This window comes from Telmatherina bonti, assembly GCF_933228915.1.
Source record: "Telmatherina bonti genome assembly, chromosome: 11".
Lineage (NCBI taxonomy): Eukaryota > Metazoa > Chordata > Actinopteri > Atheriniformes > Telmatherinidae > Telmatherina > Telmatherina bonti.
In genome coordinates this window covers 29,466,830-29,485,636 of record NC_136629.1, presented here as the reverse complement: position 1 = coordinate 29,485,636, position 18,807 = coordinate 29,466,830, and the positions used below count along the sequence as shown (strand labels likewise).

The following is an 18,807-nucleotide window of genomic DNA, read 5'->3' as shown; positions in this document are numbered from 1 at the left end:
TCGGCTTCTGTACCTTTTCGAGGAGTTTGTTTTTGTGTGTGATTGTCTGATAAAAAATAAGCTCATTTTCTGACTCAGTGCTGGTGTGACCTCACATTTCGTCACCAACTTCTGTCAGAGTGCTCATGTTAATTGTGTGCAGTGGTGAGTTCTATCAAGGGCATTGCCCGTGCGCACAATTTGCATTTCCATTCTGCTGTGGAAATGATGAGAGAGTTTCTGCGCGGTTTAGAGCCTCGCGGCGCAGTCTGTGGGCGAATTACATTTAAAGAAGGCGAGAGAAATTAAATAAGAAACCGAGACCACTTCAGGGCTATTAACATCTAAAATATCCCCTGGAAATTTAGACCAAAATACACATGACCAAATACCCAGGGTACCTTCGCTCTCATGCAGCCCCGTCTCGATTGTGTCCATCACTGTTTTGTGGGCCCATCTAAAATTCCTTATTTAAAAAAGTCATCACGCTGCCTCACATTTCTCGGTGGCGTTGATGGAAGTGAAGCAAATTTGATTATTCAGCCTTAAATCGGAACATATTCACCCGTAATACAGGCGCCCCTGCTGCCAAACAGACTGTGACACTCAGAAAAATAGGAGAAAAAAAAACTGACTTTGAAAGTCGTTTAAAAAATCTCATCTGTAAGTATGTTATGAGCACATGTTGCGTCCGGCTTCCAAAACGGGAAGCATCAGCTTTAACCTTGCAAGTTTTTTTTTTTTTTTTTTTTTTTTTTTTTTTTTAGAGCGTCTGTGCATAAACAAACAGGCAGCATTTGCCTCAGCACTCTGGAGGATTTAATTTGCCTGCTGACCCCTGTGATAGAGGTGTTTTTAACTAACACTCATACTTCTCCACCTGCAAGACTCCCAACAATTCTCAAGTTCCTCCCATCAAAATGTATATTTTTCTACATGTTGCATCAGAGCCTCTAATTCTTTTCTACAGGGATTATCATCCTTTGATGGCAATGGGGAGTAAAGCAGAACCATTCATCACCTCCCTGCATCGGATTTTGATTTTAGCCAGAGAACCTTCTTAATATTGAACTGTGCAACTATTAACAGAAATGTTAATTATGATGTCAAGACAGAGAGAGTCAAGGTGAAAGCTGCACAGCAATAGCTAAAAATAATCCATGCCAGCTAGAGTACAGTATGATCCTGCAAAGGAGTGTTACTGGCAAGGGACCTTTTTGCTGCAACAAAGAGGTGGAAAAGAGGAAGTAAATGAATTAGAGTACAAGCCAGATTTAGTCTTTGTTTCATCCACACTTGTCCTGTCCCTATTTTCCAACCTCTCCCTTTTCCTTGCTGTTGGAAGTGCTGCAAATTGTATAATGCTGCTCTTTGTTCTATCGAGTCAAGCCACATGAATAGCCATCCTGAGCACACACAAAAACACACTGACAAACTGATCATCTTAAAAAAGCAACGCCCTGGTGCTCACTTGGCCTACTTTCCACGCAGCACTGGGACGTGGGAAGAGGAATAGAATTCAGGGGAGGATGTTCTCTGCACTCTGGGAAACATTCAGTATAGCAAAGCGTGATGCACATAAACATAGCCCTTGCATTGTCAACCTTAGACCGCATTTGCCCCAGATAACTAGTCCCCATGTGCTAGACTATTCTCTTTGACTTTGCAATTGAAATCCTGAGAAGATTATGCCAAAGCTAAAAGAGGCAAACTCCAGGGTGGGATTTCAATTGTCAATTCCTGTTGGATTTTATAGCATTATGACATATAGTACACCATCTGTTATGCTTCCTGTGAGTATAGGTCCATATCCGCACAAGTGGAGTCTATCGATGTGAACATCAGTAGAACTAAAACCTGGTGTGAAATAGACAACAATACTCCATGAATTAAAAAAAAAATAAAATAAATAAAGTATGTAAAAATATAGACTTTTTAATGCAGGTGTATGGTTAAGCGCAGAGATCTCTTGGTAAGAAAAATGGAGTAAATTTTTTTTTAAAAAGGTGCAGCAAAGTAACCACTCCTAACTTTAGCTAAACAGACTTCCTGAAGCGCTAGATAATCTGGGGCTTCTATGTACACCGCCTAACCAAATGTCGACATCTGTGAGGGTGTACATAAAGAAAAGCTCCTCTGAGAAACAGGGATAATAATCTTAGTTCCCCTCACCTTCAGCTTGCCCATAGGGGTTTAAAAAGGAAGATGAAGAAATCCTATGTAAACATGCCAAGTCAAATTTTCACTTGAAATGTGACATAAAGGCAAAGGGCAACCTCTGCACATCATTAATGTGGTTCCGCACATGAGTGCTCAGTGCCCCTGGATGTAAACAATTGATGTATTCAGCACATGGTTTGAAGACTGACTCACAGTGCACACTTAGTATATATTTGAGCATCTTTTTTATCCATGACTGTACGTTAATGCACGCAGGTGACAAGCCCAAAGAAGTCAACACAGAGCTTGTACACAATCACAATCTTTGTACTCAATGGCTCCATGAAAGTGAGTTTTGCTCTCTTGAGAAACATACAAAGTTTGAGCATCTGTTCCATCATGTAGCTTTTGTTGAGAAATTAAATATTGAACTGATCTAGGGTACCATGAATGTTTCACTCACATAGTGATTAGACAAACTGGGGAGGCAAGACATCACAGCTCTTTACTCTATACTTAGATGTATTTTTTCTGCTGGTGTTGCTTTTTAGAGTATTTTACACCAGATTGCATAGTTGCCAGAGAGGGTGTGTGTGTGTGTTTTTGTTTTCTTTTTTTGTTTGTTTTTAATGTTGTAGCAATTACGTCTAACATGCATGTATAGCTCAAGAAAACAAATTTGTATGTATGTCAAATGTGTGCATGAAAACAATCAGCAGAAAGAAAATAATGGTCCAGCTCATAACGGTGCAAATAAATATAATTGGAAAAAGAAAAACAGTCAAGTTTTTGGTTTTTCTGATTAAATTATAAACTCTGTGACATCTGTTTTCATGCAGCTGTATTACAGCACTGATTTAAATTGTTTTCGTGTTGCATCTCAGAATAAAGGGCATCTCTTTTCCTACTTCCCAATCCCTTCCACCCAATCAACAATTGTCCCAAGGGAGAGCCGCTAATGATGTTTTTTGACATAACATTGTGGATTAAAATAAGCAGAGCGAGGTAACATGCAAGCAGGAGAAGGAAACAGTATCATCATAGAGATCATAAAATGGTGTCGTGAGTAGTCTTTTGTCCAGGACCATAGGATAGTTCTGTTGCTAAAGGGAAGGACAAAAGCAGAAGGCGCCACGGGTATAAGGTTCCCCTGAGCAACAATACTGAAAGTTTCAACTTGCAGCACATGGGTGTAACTTTAACTGGAATACTGTGGATCAAAGACTCACAAACAAAGTGGGTGGAAATGCTGGAGGAGTGTCTGTGCTCAAGTGAAGGACAGGTTCACTAGAGAGAACGCGGGAGCGACAATTTATTAAACATAGACCAGGCAATCAAAGCTAATTACTGAGACTGTGTGCTTGTGAACTCAGGGGGCAGCAAGATTCAGCCGACAAAACTGACGCCTAGTGTAATTTTGAAAAGTAAAATTACCTCCACACACACACACAAAAAAAGAGTACAAGCTTATCCGATATAAAACAATAGCAAAAATGAAATGGAATTTATAACTGGGAGTTCACGTTTGTCACATTAAATACAGAAAGCCTGCGCAGATCTCAAACATTCATTCCACACTCATGTCTTTGCCTGTCATCTTTCAGAGAGTGGGAGAATTATTCAGTTCTGCTTCTTTAAGTAAGAAACACAGCCTTGAAATTTGTGGGGCTTAAGGCAATTCATCAGGTTAGATCAGTACAATGTGGATGTGTAACCTTTACACTGCAATAGAACCTGCACATACAAGTGTTATGAAAGGTCCCTGTGGCGCTCTGCTCTTCTGACATGGATTTGAAGACTTGCCACTTTATTAGCTGCTAAGCCCCCACTACTTGTTCTATATAGTGAAGGCCTACGTTATGAGCTGGGATCTCATTGTCTATCGTTATTAGAGGAAGAGTCTGCAGCACTCTCTTGTCCCCCCTGAGAGAATCAGGCTGACTGTTTGAAGGGAAGCTACAAGTGCAATTTAACCCATCTTATTTACAACATGATCTGTTACAAGGACATCATCACTGCAAGGATTCACATCTAATACATCCCTACAAAGTAATTCTTTTCTGTTTTCATTGATTCAGGAGTGTGTGCTCTGTTTGATGTTCAGTTCAGCCTTTCAAAAAAAAAAAAAAAAAGCAACTTGTATCTGTCAAGTTAGAGCAGACGTGGAGTTCAGTTGAAAACTTTAATGGTCTACACCAGCCCAGTTTGGATTTTTTTTTTTTACTTTTTTTTTTTTAAATTTTAAATGAATATATTTCATAGAAACTTAAGTTGTTGAAATTCTAACAATTGCTTTGGGCTTAAGGTCAAAACAGTTAATGAATGCACATGAGTGGGTATGGGGTTCTTTATGCTACTAACAGTATCAGCTCAGGGAAAACAAGCTGTTTGTGATCATGACTTTTGTCAGCAGCACACACGTTTATCCCCACGAAATGGAAATAAGCTACCAGCACTGAATAATAAGTGCCATAGTGCCATCTAGTGCACAGATTTGCACACTGAAGAATGAAAGTGTGCATAAAACAAATTGTGTTGGAAACACGGCCGCTCACACATGGAGGCAATAAGAGCAGAAAGTAATAAAGAAATAAAGAAAGTGGAGGACAGTTTGCACAGATTATTTAATACAGCAAGGCTTCACTGTATTAAATGACTGCATTAAAAAAAGAAAATATTCACTCATGGGGAGGAAATAAACAAGGAGACAAAGGTTTGCTTTCCAAGCCAGGTCTCTGACAGCCCTCAGTTGTGGAGAGCTGCGAGGATAATCTCCTCCAGACAATGAGACAACGTTGAAGGCTGTGCATGCAAATTACACTCTGCCATCTAAATTACAAAGACGTACACGGACCTCAAGTCATCAGACCTCATGTTTCCCTCATCTGGCCTGCTGGCTGTTAGGATGCCAGAAGATGCTATAGATACAACAGTACTGAAATAATGTTAAAAAAAAAAAAAAAAAAAAAAAAAAAAAAAAAAAGGAAAAAGAAAGAAAGAAAACCACACACATACGCGCACACACACATATATGAGCCAAAACAAGAGTCTTGAATAATTGATTGTGTTTGTCTTTGCTGTTTGTGTGTGTGTGTGTGTGTGTGTGTGTGTGAAAGAGAGAGAGAGAGCGAAAGAGAGAGAGAGAGTAAAGACTGAGGGTCTGGACAGAGCTTATGCCCTTGAGCAGAGCAGACACATCCGCTGGCCAATGGTTTGTGTTAAAAACTGTCTGATGGACCAAATGTGGGGGTAGGGCTATGTTTGTGTGTGTGTTGGGCGTAAATGAAAGTGTATGGGTATTTGCTTTCATTCCTCTATGTGTAACATTCAACCCAAAACAGATGAGGACAGTGATTGCTTCAGATTATGTCAAAAGAAACTTGGCACATATTAAAATCTCAATTGCTTTTTTTGTCCAGCTGCGAATTCAGTGAAGCAAAGATTTCCAGGATAACAAGTGCTTGTTGTTCAATGGTCCAGGAATAGGTGTGTTGTAAGATGTAAGAAAGTCAATACACCTTCATTTTGTCTGTGCTGGTAATGAGCTATATTTTCTGGGGAAAATGGCTGCTTCTCCGGAGGCACCATGTCTACTGAATGTGGCCCTGATCCTGGATAAAACAGAAGGCTCACCAATCAATCTCTCCAGGTTGCCCACAGCCAGAGAAAGCAGCTGCACCACATGTTTGCCTTGCGCAATAGCGACAAGTTAACATACGGGCAGCACAGTAACCATCCACAAGCAGCCTCTAGCTGTCTTATAATGAATTCCCACAGGGATGGGGAACTATCAGAGTCAGTGGTGTTACTGGAGGCTCGGAATAAAGTCAACACCTCTCCTTATACCTGATGAAGCTACAGCACGCACACACACACACACAGTCACAGCCAAAACATTGGATTTGTGTAAAAAAAAAAAAAAAAAAAAAAGTAAAGAATCAAATATACACAACAATTAAGCAATGCAGTTTATTAAACTGCAAATTAGCCCTCCTTCAAACATTTTATTGAGTCTAAATAGAAAGCATTTCTTTGGTTTTTATTTACATAGTAAAGTCCTAGTAGCAGCTTACTCTAATTTGTAGCATGCTCGGAATAAAAATGCAACAAAAATCAAGGAAGAGTAAAAGCTGATCTTTAAATAACATCTTCTTATTGAAGAAAACAGTATTTAGTATTTTTCACTCTGATTTGGTTCTTAGTGTAGTGTAGTGTAGTGCAATATGTATCCCATCACACAGCTATACTACAGCTGTAGCCAGAAGTTGAAATCAGCTAAAATACAAAAACATTTGGTTCATGGAAAAGTCAATTGTGTTTCTGAGAGTCAAGCTCTTAAAACAATAACCCAACACAACTTTGGTGAGCCGTCGGCAGATCGTGTAAAGCTGACCTTCCCACATCCAGCACAGTTTCACTTCAGAATCTGTATTACTTCACAGCAACAAAACAACTAAAAAGATGTAACCATTATACATGTTTAAACGCTGTAAAAACTGCTACGTTTTAAAGCTTCCAAGAACTGTTCAAGCCTACTTTCAGCAAGTTGACGTAATGCTTACATTTTACGTTGCATGACATTGATTGACTCATGTCAACTTTATTCTGAAAAAGATTTAAAGGAAAATAGAAGGTTCTGAGAGGTTTTATTAAACCACATGCTAATACACAAGAAATCAATTCCATGTCTTATCCAACTCAACGCTGTGCAGTAGGTTTGACAAGCAAAGTCAGTCATGACTGGCTTGTGTTAGGCTCACGTGCATTCATGAGTTTGCATCTCATTATCTGAAAGCTTCCTTTTACAACCCTCTGAAAATTGCTGTACCTTTATTGGTACATAACATTTTGAACATGTGGACAGTAGTAACTGTTATGCATCTTTTTGTGGGACTAAAACTAAAATGTGATCAGTATAGGTTGTTGTGTATTTAACTGCATTCAAATACTTATCAAATGCATAACTTTCACTGTGTTTTCTTCAGTCTTTTCCTTCTTTCGGCCTCTCTTTTAATCTATTTATCAACAAATTGTACTTAAGGTTAAAGTTCTGGTTAGGGCTGAGGTTTGGGTTACACTCAACACAGTGAATGGAAGTCAACGGCATGTCCTAATAAGGATAGCTGCATGTTAGTGTGTGTGTGTGTGTGTGTGTGTGTGTGTGTGTGTGAATCTGTGTGCCTAACCTTCAGGCCTTTGCTCTGCTTCTTGCCATGGGACTCACTATGATTGATGAGAAAAATGCATAGCTTGGGAGATACTGGGTGAAGAATTTGGTCAGGTGCGGTACAGGTCTTTTCAGCATGTACTCTTATCCTTTGTCTCAACATCTTCAGGACGCTCTGCTGAAATAAATTCATGCTATATAACAAAAGAAATATATGGCCATAATAACCCTGTATGATTTTTAAACTGAAGATAACAGTTAAAAAGTTATGACAAAATTAGGTAGCTTCAAAATATGTGAAATAAAATCAAGAATTGAGCCAACAGAGGTCCTTGTTTGACTTTTCAGAAGTGATTAGTATGCACATAAATAGTGTGTTTTCTATCAACTGCTGCACTCAAAGGAGCAACTGTGCTTTTTATCTCCTCAAATATGGCCCAGATATCACATACTCTTACATTTTTTTCAGCTTTTGTTTCCTCATTTTTTTTTTTGAATGTGGCTTTTTTTTTTTAAGTAGCTAAATGAACCCCAACAGACAACCATATAATTCCCAGTTCATAGAAACACTCTCTCTCCAGAGAATACTTAATAAGTAAAAATCTAAAAAAGACACCACAATGCTGAGAGGTAGAAAACATAAATACATTTAGGCAGATTTTAGCAGAGTATCTGAAAAGTTTATTTTTCTAAAAAAAATTAAAAGTCTACTTTTGTACAGACATACACACTATACATACATACATATACATATACATATAGCATATATACATATATATATATATATATATATATATATATATATATATATATATATATATATATATATATATATATATATATATATATACATATTATATATAGTGCAGCAGTTCATAGAAAACACACCATTTATGTGCATACTAATCACTTCTGAAAAGTCAAACAAGGACCTCATATGTATATATATATATATATATATATATATATATATATATATATATATATATATATATATATATATATATATATATATATATATATATATATAAAGAGAGAGATATAGATAGATAGATAGATAGATAGATAGATAGATAGATAGATAGATAGATAGATAGATATTGTACCTGTGTGTATATCTCTTATAGAAGCACAAATGTCATGTCATCTGTAGATGTGTTATTTGTAGGGTGAATTAAAGGTGTGTGGGACATGAAATCAGAGGGGATGTATTAATAGTAATAACTGTCCCATTTTTTCTGCTCCTGATGAATGAAATTAAAACCTTTTTTCTTAACTGTTATAAAAACTGCTTGCCCTCATTAGTATAACTGCACATAGATTGAGGGGACTTCGGTTTAACGGAAAGTTGTATCCACTGTAGCTGTTTTTTGTGTGTGGGTTTTTTTTTTTTTTTTTTGTTTTATTTTGCTGTTCTAAGTCATGTTATAGATGTGTTTGTCAGGAAATCAAATATTATTAAAAATGTGTTGGGTGAATTATTACATTTTATGACATTAAGCTGTTTTTAAATGCCACATCCACAAAAACTGAGCTTGGGTGGCACAATTTTGAGTAGTTTGGACAGTTAAATGGAGAAAATAGTTTGCAGTGCAGCTTACCTGTGCTAAAATTAGTCACCAATGTGAATAAATATAATCTTTCCTCCTTATTGTGTTTTAAAAATATTGTAATACCAACATTAACTATATGTTAGGCGTATTTATCTAAGACAACAAGTCTTAACCAGGGTGAGGACTCAAGAATCTCACAATCATTTCCCAAATAGGTGACATAGATCTAGTTATGTTGCAAGTGGATAAGCTATGTAACTTTTATTTTGGCCAATGGCCCCTTTACATTTAAAAATTTTCTTCTTTTTTTTCAAGATATTTAAAAGGATTATGACAGAGTATTCCTACATAAAATGCCTTACTTTTCTGTCAGCGTGGTAATTGGAGGCGAACCCAATCTGGATGAATTGGATTGTCATACCATACTTTTACCACTAGATGTCACTATCTGACCGTCCAATACAAGCAGGGCCACCCACTTCTGTAAAATATTTTGAAGTGATATCTCACACAAAGATGATACTTCATATTTAATAATAAAAAATGTTATAATAATTTTAAATTGATAGACTAATTTAAAGGCTAACGTGTAGCCTACGACATGTGTTTTACATTAATCATAATTATAACATCAGTTCAACATATCTCTCTTGTGACAACATGTAAGAAAAATGACCATGTTGTTAATTATCTGAATTATTTTTGTTTACTTTAAATGTTAAAGAACTACACAATTTTCGCAATGTTATTGTCGGATTAATCAGAATAAGGCTTAGTTGTTTTGTTTGTTTTTTTTTTTTTTTAAAGAGACAATAATCAGGTTTTTAACATGCATTCCTATTAAATAAAGTGGAGTCCACGGAAGGTCCAGACTAAAATCATATGTAATAAAGTGATGCACAGGAGGATGGATGGAGCCAGGATGTGGCATGTGTGCATGACGTCATTTCTCCATGTACCGTGCGCCATTTTGGAAGAAAAAAAAAATCACGGATAATTTCCGTGGTCTTGACAGATCTGGATCCCGAGTCTTCACACTGATTTTGGATGCTATCTTTCTCTCCGAGCAAGCCGCATTGGTTGGTTGGATATTTGGAAGCTGTGTACATCAAGAGCTGCTAAATGAAGCAATGGCGGGTAAGCTACTTTTTTTAAAAAGAAGGAGGAAAGGGATCCACCTCTCTTGGTGTGTGTGTGATGGCCTGATTCTGCAAGTTAGCTAACCCACGCTAGCTCTGGCGAGCTAACTTGTCAAACTGTGTCACTATCGGGTCATTTTGCCGCCAAGGGGGAAAATGTGAATGAGAAGCAAACTGACGCTTTGTTCTTTTTTTTACAGGAGTTGCAGGAGGAAATGATTTTCAGTGGTGTTTCTCTCAAGTGAAAGGAGCCATAGATGAAGATGTTGCGGAAGGTATGTAGCGAACGTTAGCTCGGCGGCTAGGCTAAAACGACTTAGCAAGATGGTTTGATGATGGGTTCTGTTGTGGGCTTCACGTGAGATGCACGATAGCTGTCGATAGATGAACGCACAGGCTTTACTGAAAGACAGCTGTCGCGACTAGTTTAAGCCTGTTTGTGGATCAGCTGCGCAAACGCCCTTCCCCATTAAAATGCCGAATGCCGCTAACTAGCTGGATGCTAGTTGGGAGCTAAACTATTAAAGGGGAGCGACCGTGTCCATGACGTCAATGTGCTGCGTCCATAAATTGTGGAGTGACATCATGACTTGTTTTCATTCATACTTGAATGATCGCACTTGTGTGTATTCAGCTGTCGGTATCTTATAATAATGGCTGGCACTTCCTGTATTTGGTAACTAATTCAGGCATGTACGGCAGATCCATGTAATGCAGTTCGCCTTTTTCATGATTTCACCTGCTTGTATGAATTTTGCCATCGTGTGCTAAATCTGAGCATTTTTAGTGATTAAGCCATGGTATTCCTAAAAGGCCAAATGAGCTCATTTTGGTTTATGGTGATGTTCAGAAACAGGAAAAAAGCTGTTTGGTTAGAAGTTCAAGAAATCTCAAATATTAAATGATAAAGTCTTAGTTTTCATTTGTGTTCACCACTCTCTAATTAAATGTTTGATAGAGAGCCATGGCATGTTGAACTGCAGCTTCAGATATTCACAGTTAAGTTCTGGTTAGTCTGTATTTCTTCTCAAGAAACCTCTGTTTCCCCCTCCATTCGATGTCTACGTTGTTCATTTACAGCATCTCAAATCAAAGCTTCACTGCTTAGAATGATGTAGTTATAGTGAAAGAAACATGCTTCATCATATATAAATATATATATATCAATAATATATATTTTAGCTTTATAACATTCACTGTGTCCAGGTAAAATGTGCTGCTTTCCTGTATTTGACTTTTAACTGGGCAAAATGACATTGGTGGATATCTGTAGTTAGAGGCCATGGCTGCTTGGGGCCATTTTAAACTTTTTGTATGTGTGTATGTGTACAGTAAGCATCATTGCGTCTGCTGATGCTATTGAAATGCTTTGCTGGGCCAGAATATCATAGGAAGTCTTTCATAATAATGTAAGAGCGGTTTGAGATAACCGCAGCTGCAATTTTGATAAGTTCAATGTAAATCACAGATGTCTTTTCATTATTTGAGTGACCAGAATGCTAGAAAATTTTGAGAGATGACTAAGTTTTTAAGAATAGTCCAAATGACATTGATATCTATAACCACAGTTCAATTTACTCAAACTTTGCTGTTAAATGTTACAATGATTTTGTGTGCAAGTTGAGTCAGGGTCTTCAGTTAACTATCGTGACAAAGTTAAAGCTGTTAATTAGAATTCACTCTGATTTGTGTCTGTTTTCAGCCGACATAATTTCAACTGTTGAGTTTAACTATTCTGGAGAATTACTTGCAACTGGAGACAAAGGAGGCCGAGTAGTGATATTTCAACATGAACAGGAGGTAGGATTATTTTTTCTTCTTCTTCTGAATAACAGAGACAGTAGGTTTGTTTTGTCAGAAGTGTTTTTTTATGGCCGGGTAAAAAAAAATACCCATGTGATTCATTTAAATGTATGTTCTAATGTCTTTTTTATTTTATTTTTTTCAGTCTAAGAATCGTCCACACCTGCGTGGGGAGTACAATGTCTATAGCACTTTTCAGAGTCATGAGCCAGAATTTGACTATTTGAAAAGTTTAGAAATTGAGGAAAAAATTAATAAAATAAGATGGCTACCCCAACAAAATGCTGCTCACTTTCTACTTTCAACAAACGGTAAGAGTTTTTTTTTTTATTATCTGTCAATCATTTCTCTGTATAAGCGTCTGAAATTGTCACTCAGCTACATTGTTAAATTTTATTTGTCAGATAAAACTATCAAATTGTGGAAAATAAGTGAAAGAGATAAACGAGCAGAAGGTTACAACCTGAAAGATGAAGATGGACGACTCCGAGATCCCTTTAGAATCACCTCTTTACGGGTACGTGAAACCGCACTCGAGCTGCTTCGTATCTGATCATAATGAACGATGAAAATGTAGCGGTTTTCTGTAAGAGCGTGCATTGTGTGTTTCAGGTACCAGTACTGATGCCAATGGATCTCATGGTAGAAGCAAGCCCCCGGAGGATCTTTGCAAATGCGCACACCTATCACATTAATTCCATTTCTGTAAATAGTGATCATGAAACTTACCTCTCTGCAGATGACCTAAGAATAAATCTATGGCACTTGGAAATCACAGACAGAAGTTTTAGTATCCTTTTTGTAGGAAAATAGATATTGAACAGTTTGCTCTGTGTCATTTTTGAAACCTAAGACCACCAGTTCCTTAACAGTGTGTTCTCAGATATTGTAGACATCAAGCCCGCCAACATGGAGGAACTGACAGAAGTAATCACAGCTGCTGAGTGCCATCCACACCAATGCAATGTATTCGTGTACAGCAGTAGCAAAGGCACCATTCGCCTGTGTGACATGCGAGCAGCAGCGCTCTGCGATAGGCACTCAAAGTGTGAGTACCTCCCTTGTATTTCTGCAGGATTTAACCACATCTCTCCTGCAGTAGGAAATTCATTCATTGAAATTTTGATAACATTACTTAGATTGAGAGTACTTGGTTTACTTACTGCTGGTTAAAAAGAATAGTGAACAATTTCTCTCTCTCTGTTTCATGTAGTCTTTGAGGAACCTGAGGATCCAAGCAGCCGGTCCTTTTTCTCTGAGATTATCTCCTCCATCTCAGACGTGAAGTTTAGTCACAGCGGACGCTACATGATGACACGTGACTACCTCTCCGTCAAAGTTTGGGACCTGAACATGGAGAACAGGCCAGTGGAGACGTATCAGGTGCAAAAACATTTCTATTATTGGATTCAGATGTAACGACTATTAGCAAGATGATTAACATTTAATACAAAATTAATGTGTAAATAAGCACCTTGTAGCAACTTACATTACAGGCTCTCATCTGCCTGTAAAATTGCATTCCTATTATTATTGTTTCTTTATATGTAGACATTGTGGATGAAAATCTTTTCCTAAAGCCAGCAATGAAATTTATATAAAACCAAAAGTTCTTTCCAAATTGAATGAAGAAGAAAAAAAGGAGAGATGAGATGCCAGCTCCTTGTGACTCAGAAAAAGAATATTGCCTCAAAGGTGTTTATGACCATGTAATCTGAAAGTGCTTTCATTTATAATAAAAAAAAAGAAGAAGAAAAAAGAAATGTCACCATTCACTGAAGTTTAAATGAAAAAGAAGTGGGTTAGATATGCAGACAAACAAGTATTTTGTAAGCCATACAAAGCATTCAACACTTAGGATTTTCACATAGCTGCATGAAGCAAATGTTAAGATGTAGTGATGTGTTTTATTTCAGGTCCACGAATACCTTCGCAGTAAACTCTGCTCTTTGTATGAAAACGACTGCATCTTTGACAAGTTTGAGTGCTGCTGGAATGGCAGTGACAGGTAAGTCTGTTTCCTGTTTTCACAGAGAAGCTACTTCTTCGTGTTACACAACTGTCTGGTTTATCCGTTAGTTGTAATAGTCTTGGCAAGTTGTAGTCCAGGCAATCATTTAATGTGCTCTTTCCCTTAGTGCCATCATGACCGGCTCCTACAACAACTTCTTCCGAATGTTTGACCGCAACACCCGGTGGGACATCACACTGGAGGCGTCCCGGGAGAGCAGCAAACCACGGGCTACGCTCAAACCACGTAAAGTGTCCACCGGAGGCAAGAGGAAGAAGGATGAGATCAGCGTGGACAGCCTGGACTTCAACAAGAAGATCCTCCACACTGCCTGGCACCCCAAAGATAACGTGATAGCTGTGGCAGCCACCAACAACTTGTACATTTTCCAGGACAAAATCAACTAGAAGATTTGGGGCTCCAGAGGATAGGGCTTTTACCGTACCTGTGTAGTTAAGCCTACTACTTGTCTATCTGTATAAGAAGAAACAGCCTTGTTGTCCTCCTGGTGAAGCATTCGAAAGCACGTGTCTACTTTTTTTGCCACAGGAGGTTGATCCATAGGCCTGTTTTATTTTGAGTCTGAGCTTAGGTTGTTTTTTGCCTTTGGCACCAGGGCAATCAACATGCCCCCTGACCCAGAAAGCCCAATTCGGGTCTAATTGACGGAATGGCACTCCCTCGAGGTCAAACTCTTGAACGTTGGTGTTTGTGTTGACATTTTAAGCCTTCATTTCACAATTTAACGACAGAACTCTTGGAAGTCCATAAAATGATGTCTTGTCAAGGTTGTATCCATCTTTCAAAGATTTTGGGCCCACTGAAGCACGGATTTATGGCCTATAAGCCCAGCTGTTAACATTCCCCCCCGCCCCCTCCACTGGCCATGTATTCAGGCCAAACTACTGGTGGAAAAGGCCATGAATTTGGAAAGTGGACTTTGTTTCTTTTCCTCCCTTCCCTTCTCTTATTTTACCCCAGTCAATACGGTGACATACTTTCACTGACTGTATCTACTCAAGTACACCTTGTCATCCACATAATAAAAGAAACTAAAACTACAGATGTGTTTTTAAATTTAGAAGTATGTATTAAAACATGTTTATTGCTTTGCATGTTTTTATGTTGTAGAGAGGTGGAAAAATGTCCAGTCACACCACTGTCTTTTGAGCAGATCTCAAGCAAACTTGTCAAGGAAATACTATTTGGGGCTATCAGTTTAAGAACCACTGTCGTAAATAACAGCTGATCGCATTTGTGTCGAGAGATTAAGTTCTTGTTTTTGATGTTTTAGGATGCAGGCTGGAAACTGAGTGGCACAAGAATAGGGTCCAGGACAAAGGGAATCTGCAGCCTTAATACCTATTTCTATCATTGACAGCTACAAGTTATGTCCCCAGATGTTTTACAAACCTCATGTGCATTATTTGTAAATCCTATTTTATAGAGTTATGTCCTCATACACTGCTGCTATATGTGGCTGTCTTATGAAAACACACAAAGGAGGAAAATTGCACATCATACAGTTTGTGATAGTGCCTCCAAATCATGTAATAAGTAGGAAATAAAGACAGGCCTCATACATGTGCCCTTATTCATTTATTAGGGATGTCACCTAAATTCGAGCCGCATAGTGCAAATGTGGATCTTATCTCTGTAGTTGTGAATGCAGAATTGAAGGTTGAATACACAAAACATATACTGATGACGTTAAAACACACATAATGCATTGTCTTTGTCCATTGATTCCTAACATGGTGGCAATGTATTCACTTGTTTATTATTTTGACCAAAGTTCAATAAAATTTTAATTGTGTTCATCTGCATGTTTTGTTTTACTTCTGTTAAACGATCCACTTCATGATTTCCTAAAACGATTACTTGATAAATCAGGGCCATGCATGTTTCCCATCAATGGATGGATGAGATCTGTAGCAACTGTGCTAAAAGATGATTTTTCTTACAGTCACAATTCATCAATGTGCTTATAATCTAAGCTAATGATCCCATGGATGCTCACAAATCCCTTGTTCCATCGCATACAAAAAAAAAAAAGCACAATCTTCAATATGATTTCATTCACAAAAGGCAACATGGAACAACTTAAAAGTTCCCTAACATGCATTTTTAAGGAGCATCAAGAAGCAGAACAGCAATCTTCAGGCCAGGGATTACAGCAAGGAGTAGCGGATTGGACATTATTGTTTTTAGAGGTTAACACCACAAAACATCAATGACAGATCCTGAACTCTGTGCTGGTGTGGGGCACTCAGTCAAAACTAGACCATGTCACATGGTCAAATCTCTGTTGATCCTCAGTGGGTCCCATTTTAAGGCATGCCAAGCTGGTCATATGAAGGATATGAAGGATACCGACTGTTTAGTAGGTGTTGTGGGAAGTCAGGCGCTTCCCAATATATATCCTGAAAAACAGAATAGCGTATATTTAAGTATGCAAGATGCTGCTGGACAATCACAACTTGAGTTTTCTCCTTGAACTATGTTTTTATAAATTGGAATAAATATGTTCTGCAATACCTAGGTAGTTATGAGGTTATTCATGGATGATTTGAAGGTCTTTTGCATATATAATCTTGCAAAGTTAAGCAAAAATGTCTACTCTTCATTTCACAGATCTGCATTATACATTTATGTGACAAAACAAATCATGCACAAAACAGCAACTATAGTAGGCCAACTGTTTTGTTTTTGGTGTTTGGGTTTTTTTCCTCCAATTTATAACGACATCACCGAATTTCAGAGATAGAAGGTAATTATGTTGCTTACCCTAAGCCAACAGCAAGTATGTGAGAAATGATTAATGAAGGAAGGAAAAGCTTCAGAAAGTCAGCTGAGAGAATGCCTCCCTTCTTCATGACGCTGGTGTTCCTTATGCTGAGAGAGTTTGAGCGCTTAGGGTACTTCAGCAGGAACTCCCTGCAGAGCAACACATTAATATTGCATTGTTCAGAATAGATTAAAAATCAATGAGTTCCAGTTTAATGTCATACTCGCACCTTTTCTCAAACAGATATCATCCTAAAGTCTCCAACTGCTATTACAAATCATATCGTGAAGTATCAATGCTTAGCCTAATCCAGACTAGTGGAGTTAATTTCCTATTCTCTCCTTTTATCATGGATGTAATTATTGCCATATTTCTTACCAATATTACCTTCTCATTGTACTAGCTCATCGTCATCAATGATTCAGACTTAAATCTTGAAGCAATTATGTAAAAAAGAAACGACTCATTACTTTGGTGGATCGTTCTCAGGTCTACTGGACCAGTCCCAGATCCAATCTGCATTTTTCTTCATCAGGTTTTCTACTTCCCGCCTCCTCTCTTGGAAATCTTCATCAGACTGAAACACAAATTTGCATTATGAAAACAAACTGATGATCCGCTTGGCCGTCACCTTATACAAACAATGTGATTCTCAAAAACATAAGAAATAAAACCATTTTCTCCCAGTTTACTATACATGCGTATCTGTCACATTAGGAAAGAGAGGATTTGGAGTAAAAATATAGCTGATGGTTAGATTGCAAGAGTCTGCATGTACAAAAGGAGGAAACTTCCCTCAGTGGAATGCAGTTATTAATACACCTGCAATGGCATGTCAAAATATCCATTGTGAAAGACTATGATAAATATACCTGGGAGCTGTTTCCCTCTGAGCCTTTCCACAGAAGAAGTGGGGTCTGTGATCTGAGTGGGCTGCACATACAGACAGACTTTATGCATCTTTACAGTTTTTTTTTTGTTGTTTTGTTTTTTTGTTTCTTTTTAAATAATAATACACATTTCACAACAAAAGATTAAACATAAACTGTTCTTCTCCTCTTCGCACTCACCTGTTGCATTGGGAGCTTCCTCTAGAGCTGGACCTGCCTGACTCATGTTGGGCTTCTAGCAGCATTTTCTCCAGATCACCCTCCTGGGTGGACGTGGGGATTTGCTCCTGGCTTCCTCGATGGCTGGCAGCTTGCGAACCATTCCCACTGAAGTGCAGCTCAACCCAGGAACCTTCAATTAAAAACGGTATTAACACATTAATACTGTTGGGCACTACCAATGGAGTATACCGACAACAAATATGACGTAGGCCAAGTAAACAATAGCACAGAAAAAAAAAAAAAAAAACATCTGGGGCTGTCCTTGACTTTCACTGCCTTTTGATCTAAACCGGGGGGGAAAAGACTCAAAACCTGCGTATTCTTAAAGTTCTGACTGTATATTTACTAAGTAACATATAGTTTTATAAAACTGAATAGCCTGAATATGGTTACGTCAAGTGATTGAACGTTAGTAACCTCGTGTTTTTGTAACAATAAGCTCCATGTTGCTGATATTTACCTTGCAAACTCTCGTCAGATGGCAAGTCCTTCTGAAGCGACATTGTACTGGAGTAATTTAGCAGTGTCAATGTTTTAGAGGCCTTATCATTGACGAAATGGTGGCGAAATATCAATAAGCAGCTGGAGGTTTTAAGTGCCACAATAACAATGACGCAAGACTGTGTTTATCCTAAACGGGATTGGCTCAGAAAGAAGGGGACGCTTCACGCAGCCTGAGTTCGCGTTTGACGTCAGAGTAAGACGCGCATGCGCGTACTCACTGACACGTTTCCTTAAAAGTTCTGGTAAAGCATAGCTGTAGTTGCTGTACATTTATTAAATTATAATTAAACAGCACATACACACACTTTGCTCATGTCAGCCAACATTTATTGTCAGTTTTGAAGATTTACAGTAGTTCCATACACTTGTCTCCAGATGGCAGTCATGGTTAACGTCTCAATTTCTTGATTGCTTGTAATTTTTTCTTAAAACTCGCCAGTCAGATAGGACCATCATAAGAGAGATGATGAAAAAAGATATCCACACCATAAGACCAAAATCAAAAACAAAATAATGCAATTTTCATTTTCTGTTTCTTCACAGGTCCATGCGGAAACTTCTAAATGCTCAAAGCAAAAGAAGGCAGGTTAG

The 18,807-nt window shown here is 38.0% G+C and overlaps 2 protein-coding genes across 3 annotated transcripts in view; one reads left to right on the top strand and one right to left on the bottom strand.

Moving 5' to 3' along the window:
- LOC306762216 (serine/threonine-protein phosphatase 2A 55 kDa regulatory subunit B delta isoform) overlaps window positions 1-14,219 on the top strand; it is a gene marked incomplete at its 3' end in the record, with an annotated part of 113,709 nt that extends 99,490 nt beyond the window's left edge. For both annotated transcript variants that reach the window (XM_079248642.1, XM_079248641.1), the window contains exons 3-12: window positions 9,875-9,996; window positions 10,199-10,273; window positions 11,701-11,798; window positions 11,947-12,112; window positions 12,206-12,318; window positions 12,414-12,591; window positions 12,685-12,849; window positions 13,015-13,184; window positions 13,718-13,809; window positions 13,940-14,219. In XM_079248642.1, coding sequence (XP_079104768.1) covers window positions 9,875-9,996; window positions 10,199-10,273; window positions 11,701-11,798; window positions 11,947-12,112; window positions 12,206-12,318; window positions 12,414-12,591; window positions 12,685-12,849; window positions 13,015-13,184; window positions 13,718-13,809; window positions 13,940-14,219 — 1,459 coding nt within the window. The remainder of the gene's footprint in view (window positions 1-9,874; window positions 9,997-10,198; window positions 10,274-11,700; window positions 11,799-11,946; window positions 12,113-12,205; window positions 12,319-12,413; window positions 12,592-12,684; window positions 12,850-13,014; window positions 13,185-13,717; window positions 13,810-13,939) is intronic.
- Window positions 14,220-16,096: 1,877 nt separating this feature from the next.
- On the bottom strand, window positions 16,097-18,329 carry bnip4 (BCL2 interacting protein 4). The gene is made up of 6 exons (XM_079248643.1): window positions 18,173-18,329; window positions 17,671-17,842; window positions 17,473-17,533; window positions 17,071-17,177; window positions 16,600-16,749; window positions 16,097-16,235 (listed from the first exon to the last, which is right to left on the bottom strand). Exons 1-6 carry the CDS (start codon window positions 18,213-18,215, stop codon window positions 16,193-16,195), a joined length of 576 nt encoding a protein of 191 aa, XP_079104769.1. The 5' UTR covers window positions 18,216-18,329; the 3' UTR covers window positions 16,097-16,192.
- Between the last annotated feature and the right edge of the window lie 478 nt (window positions 18,330-18,807).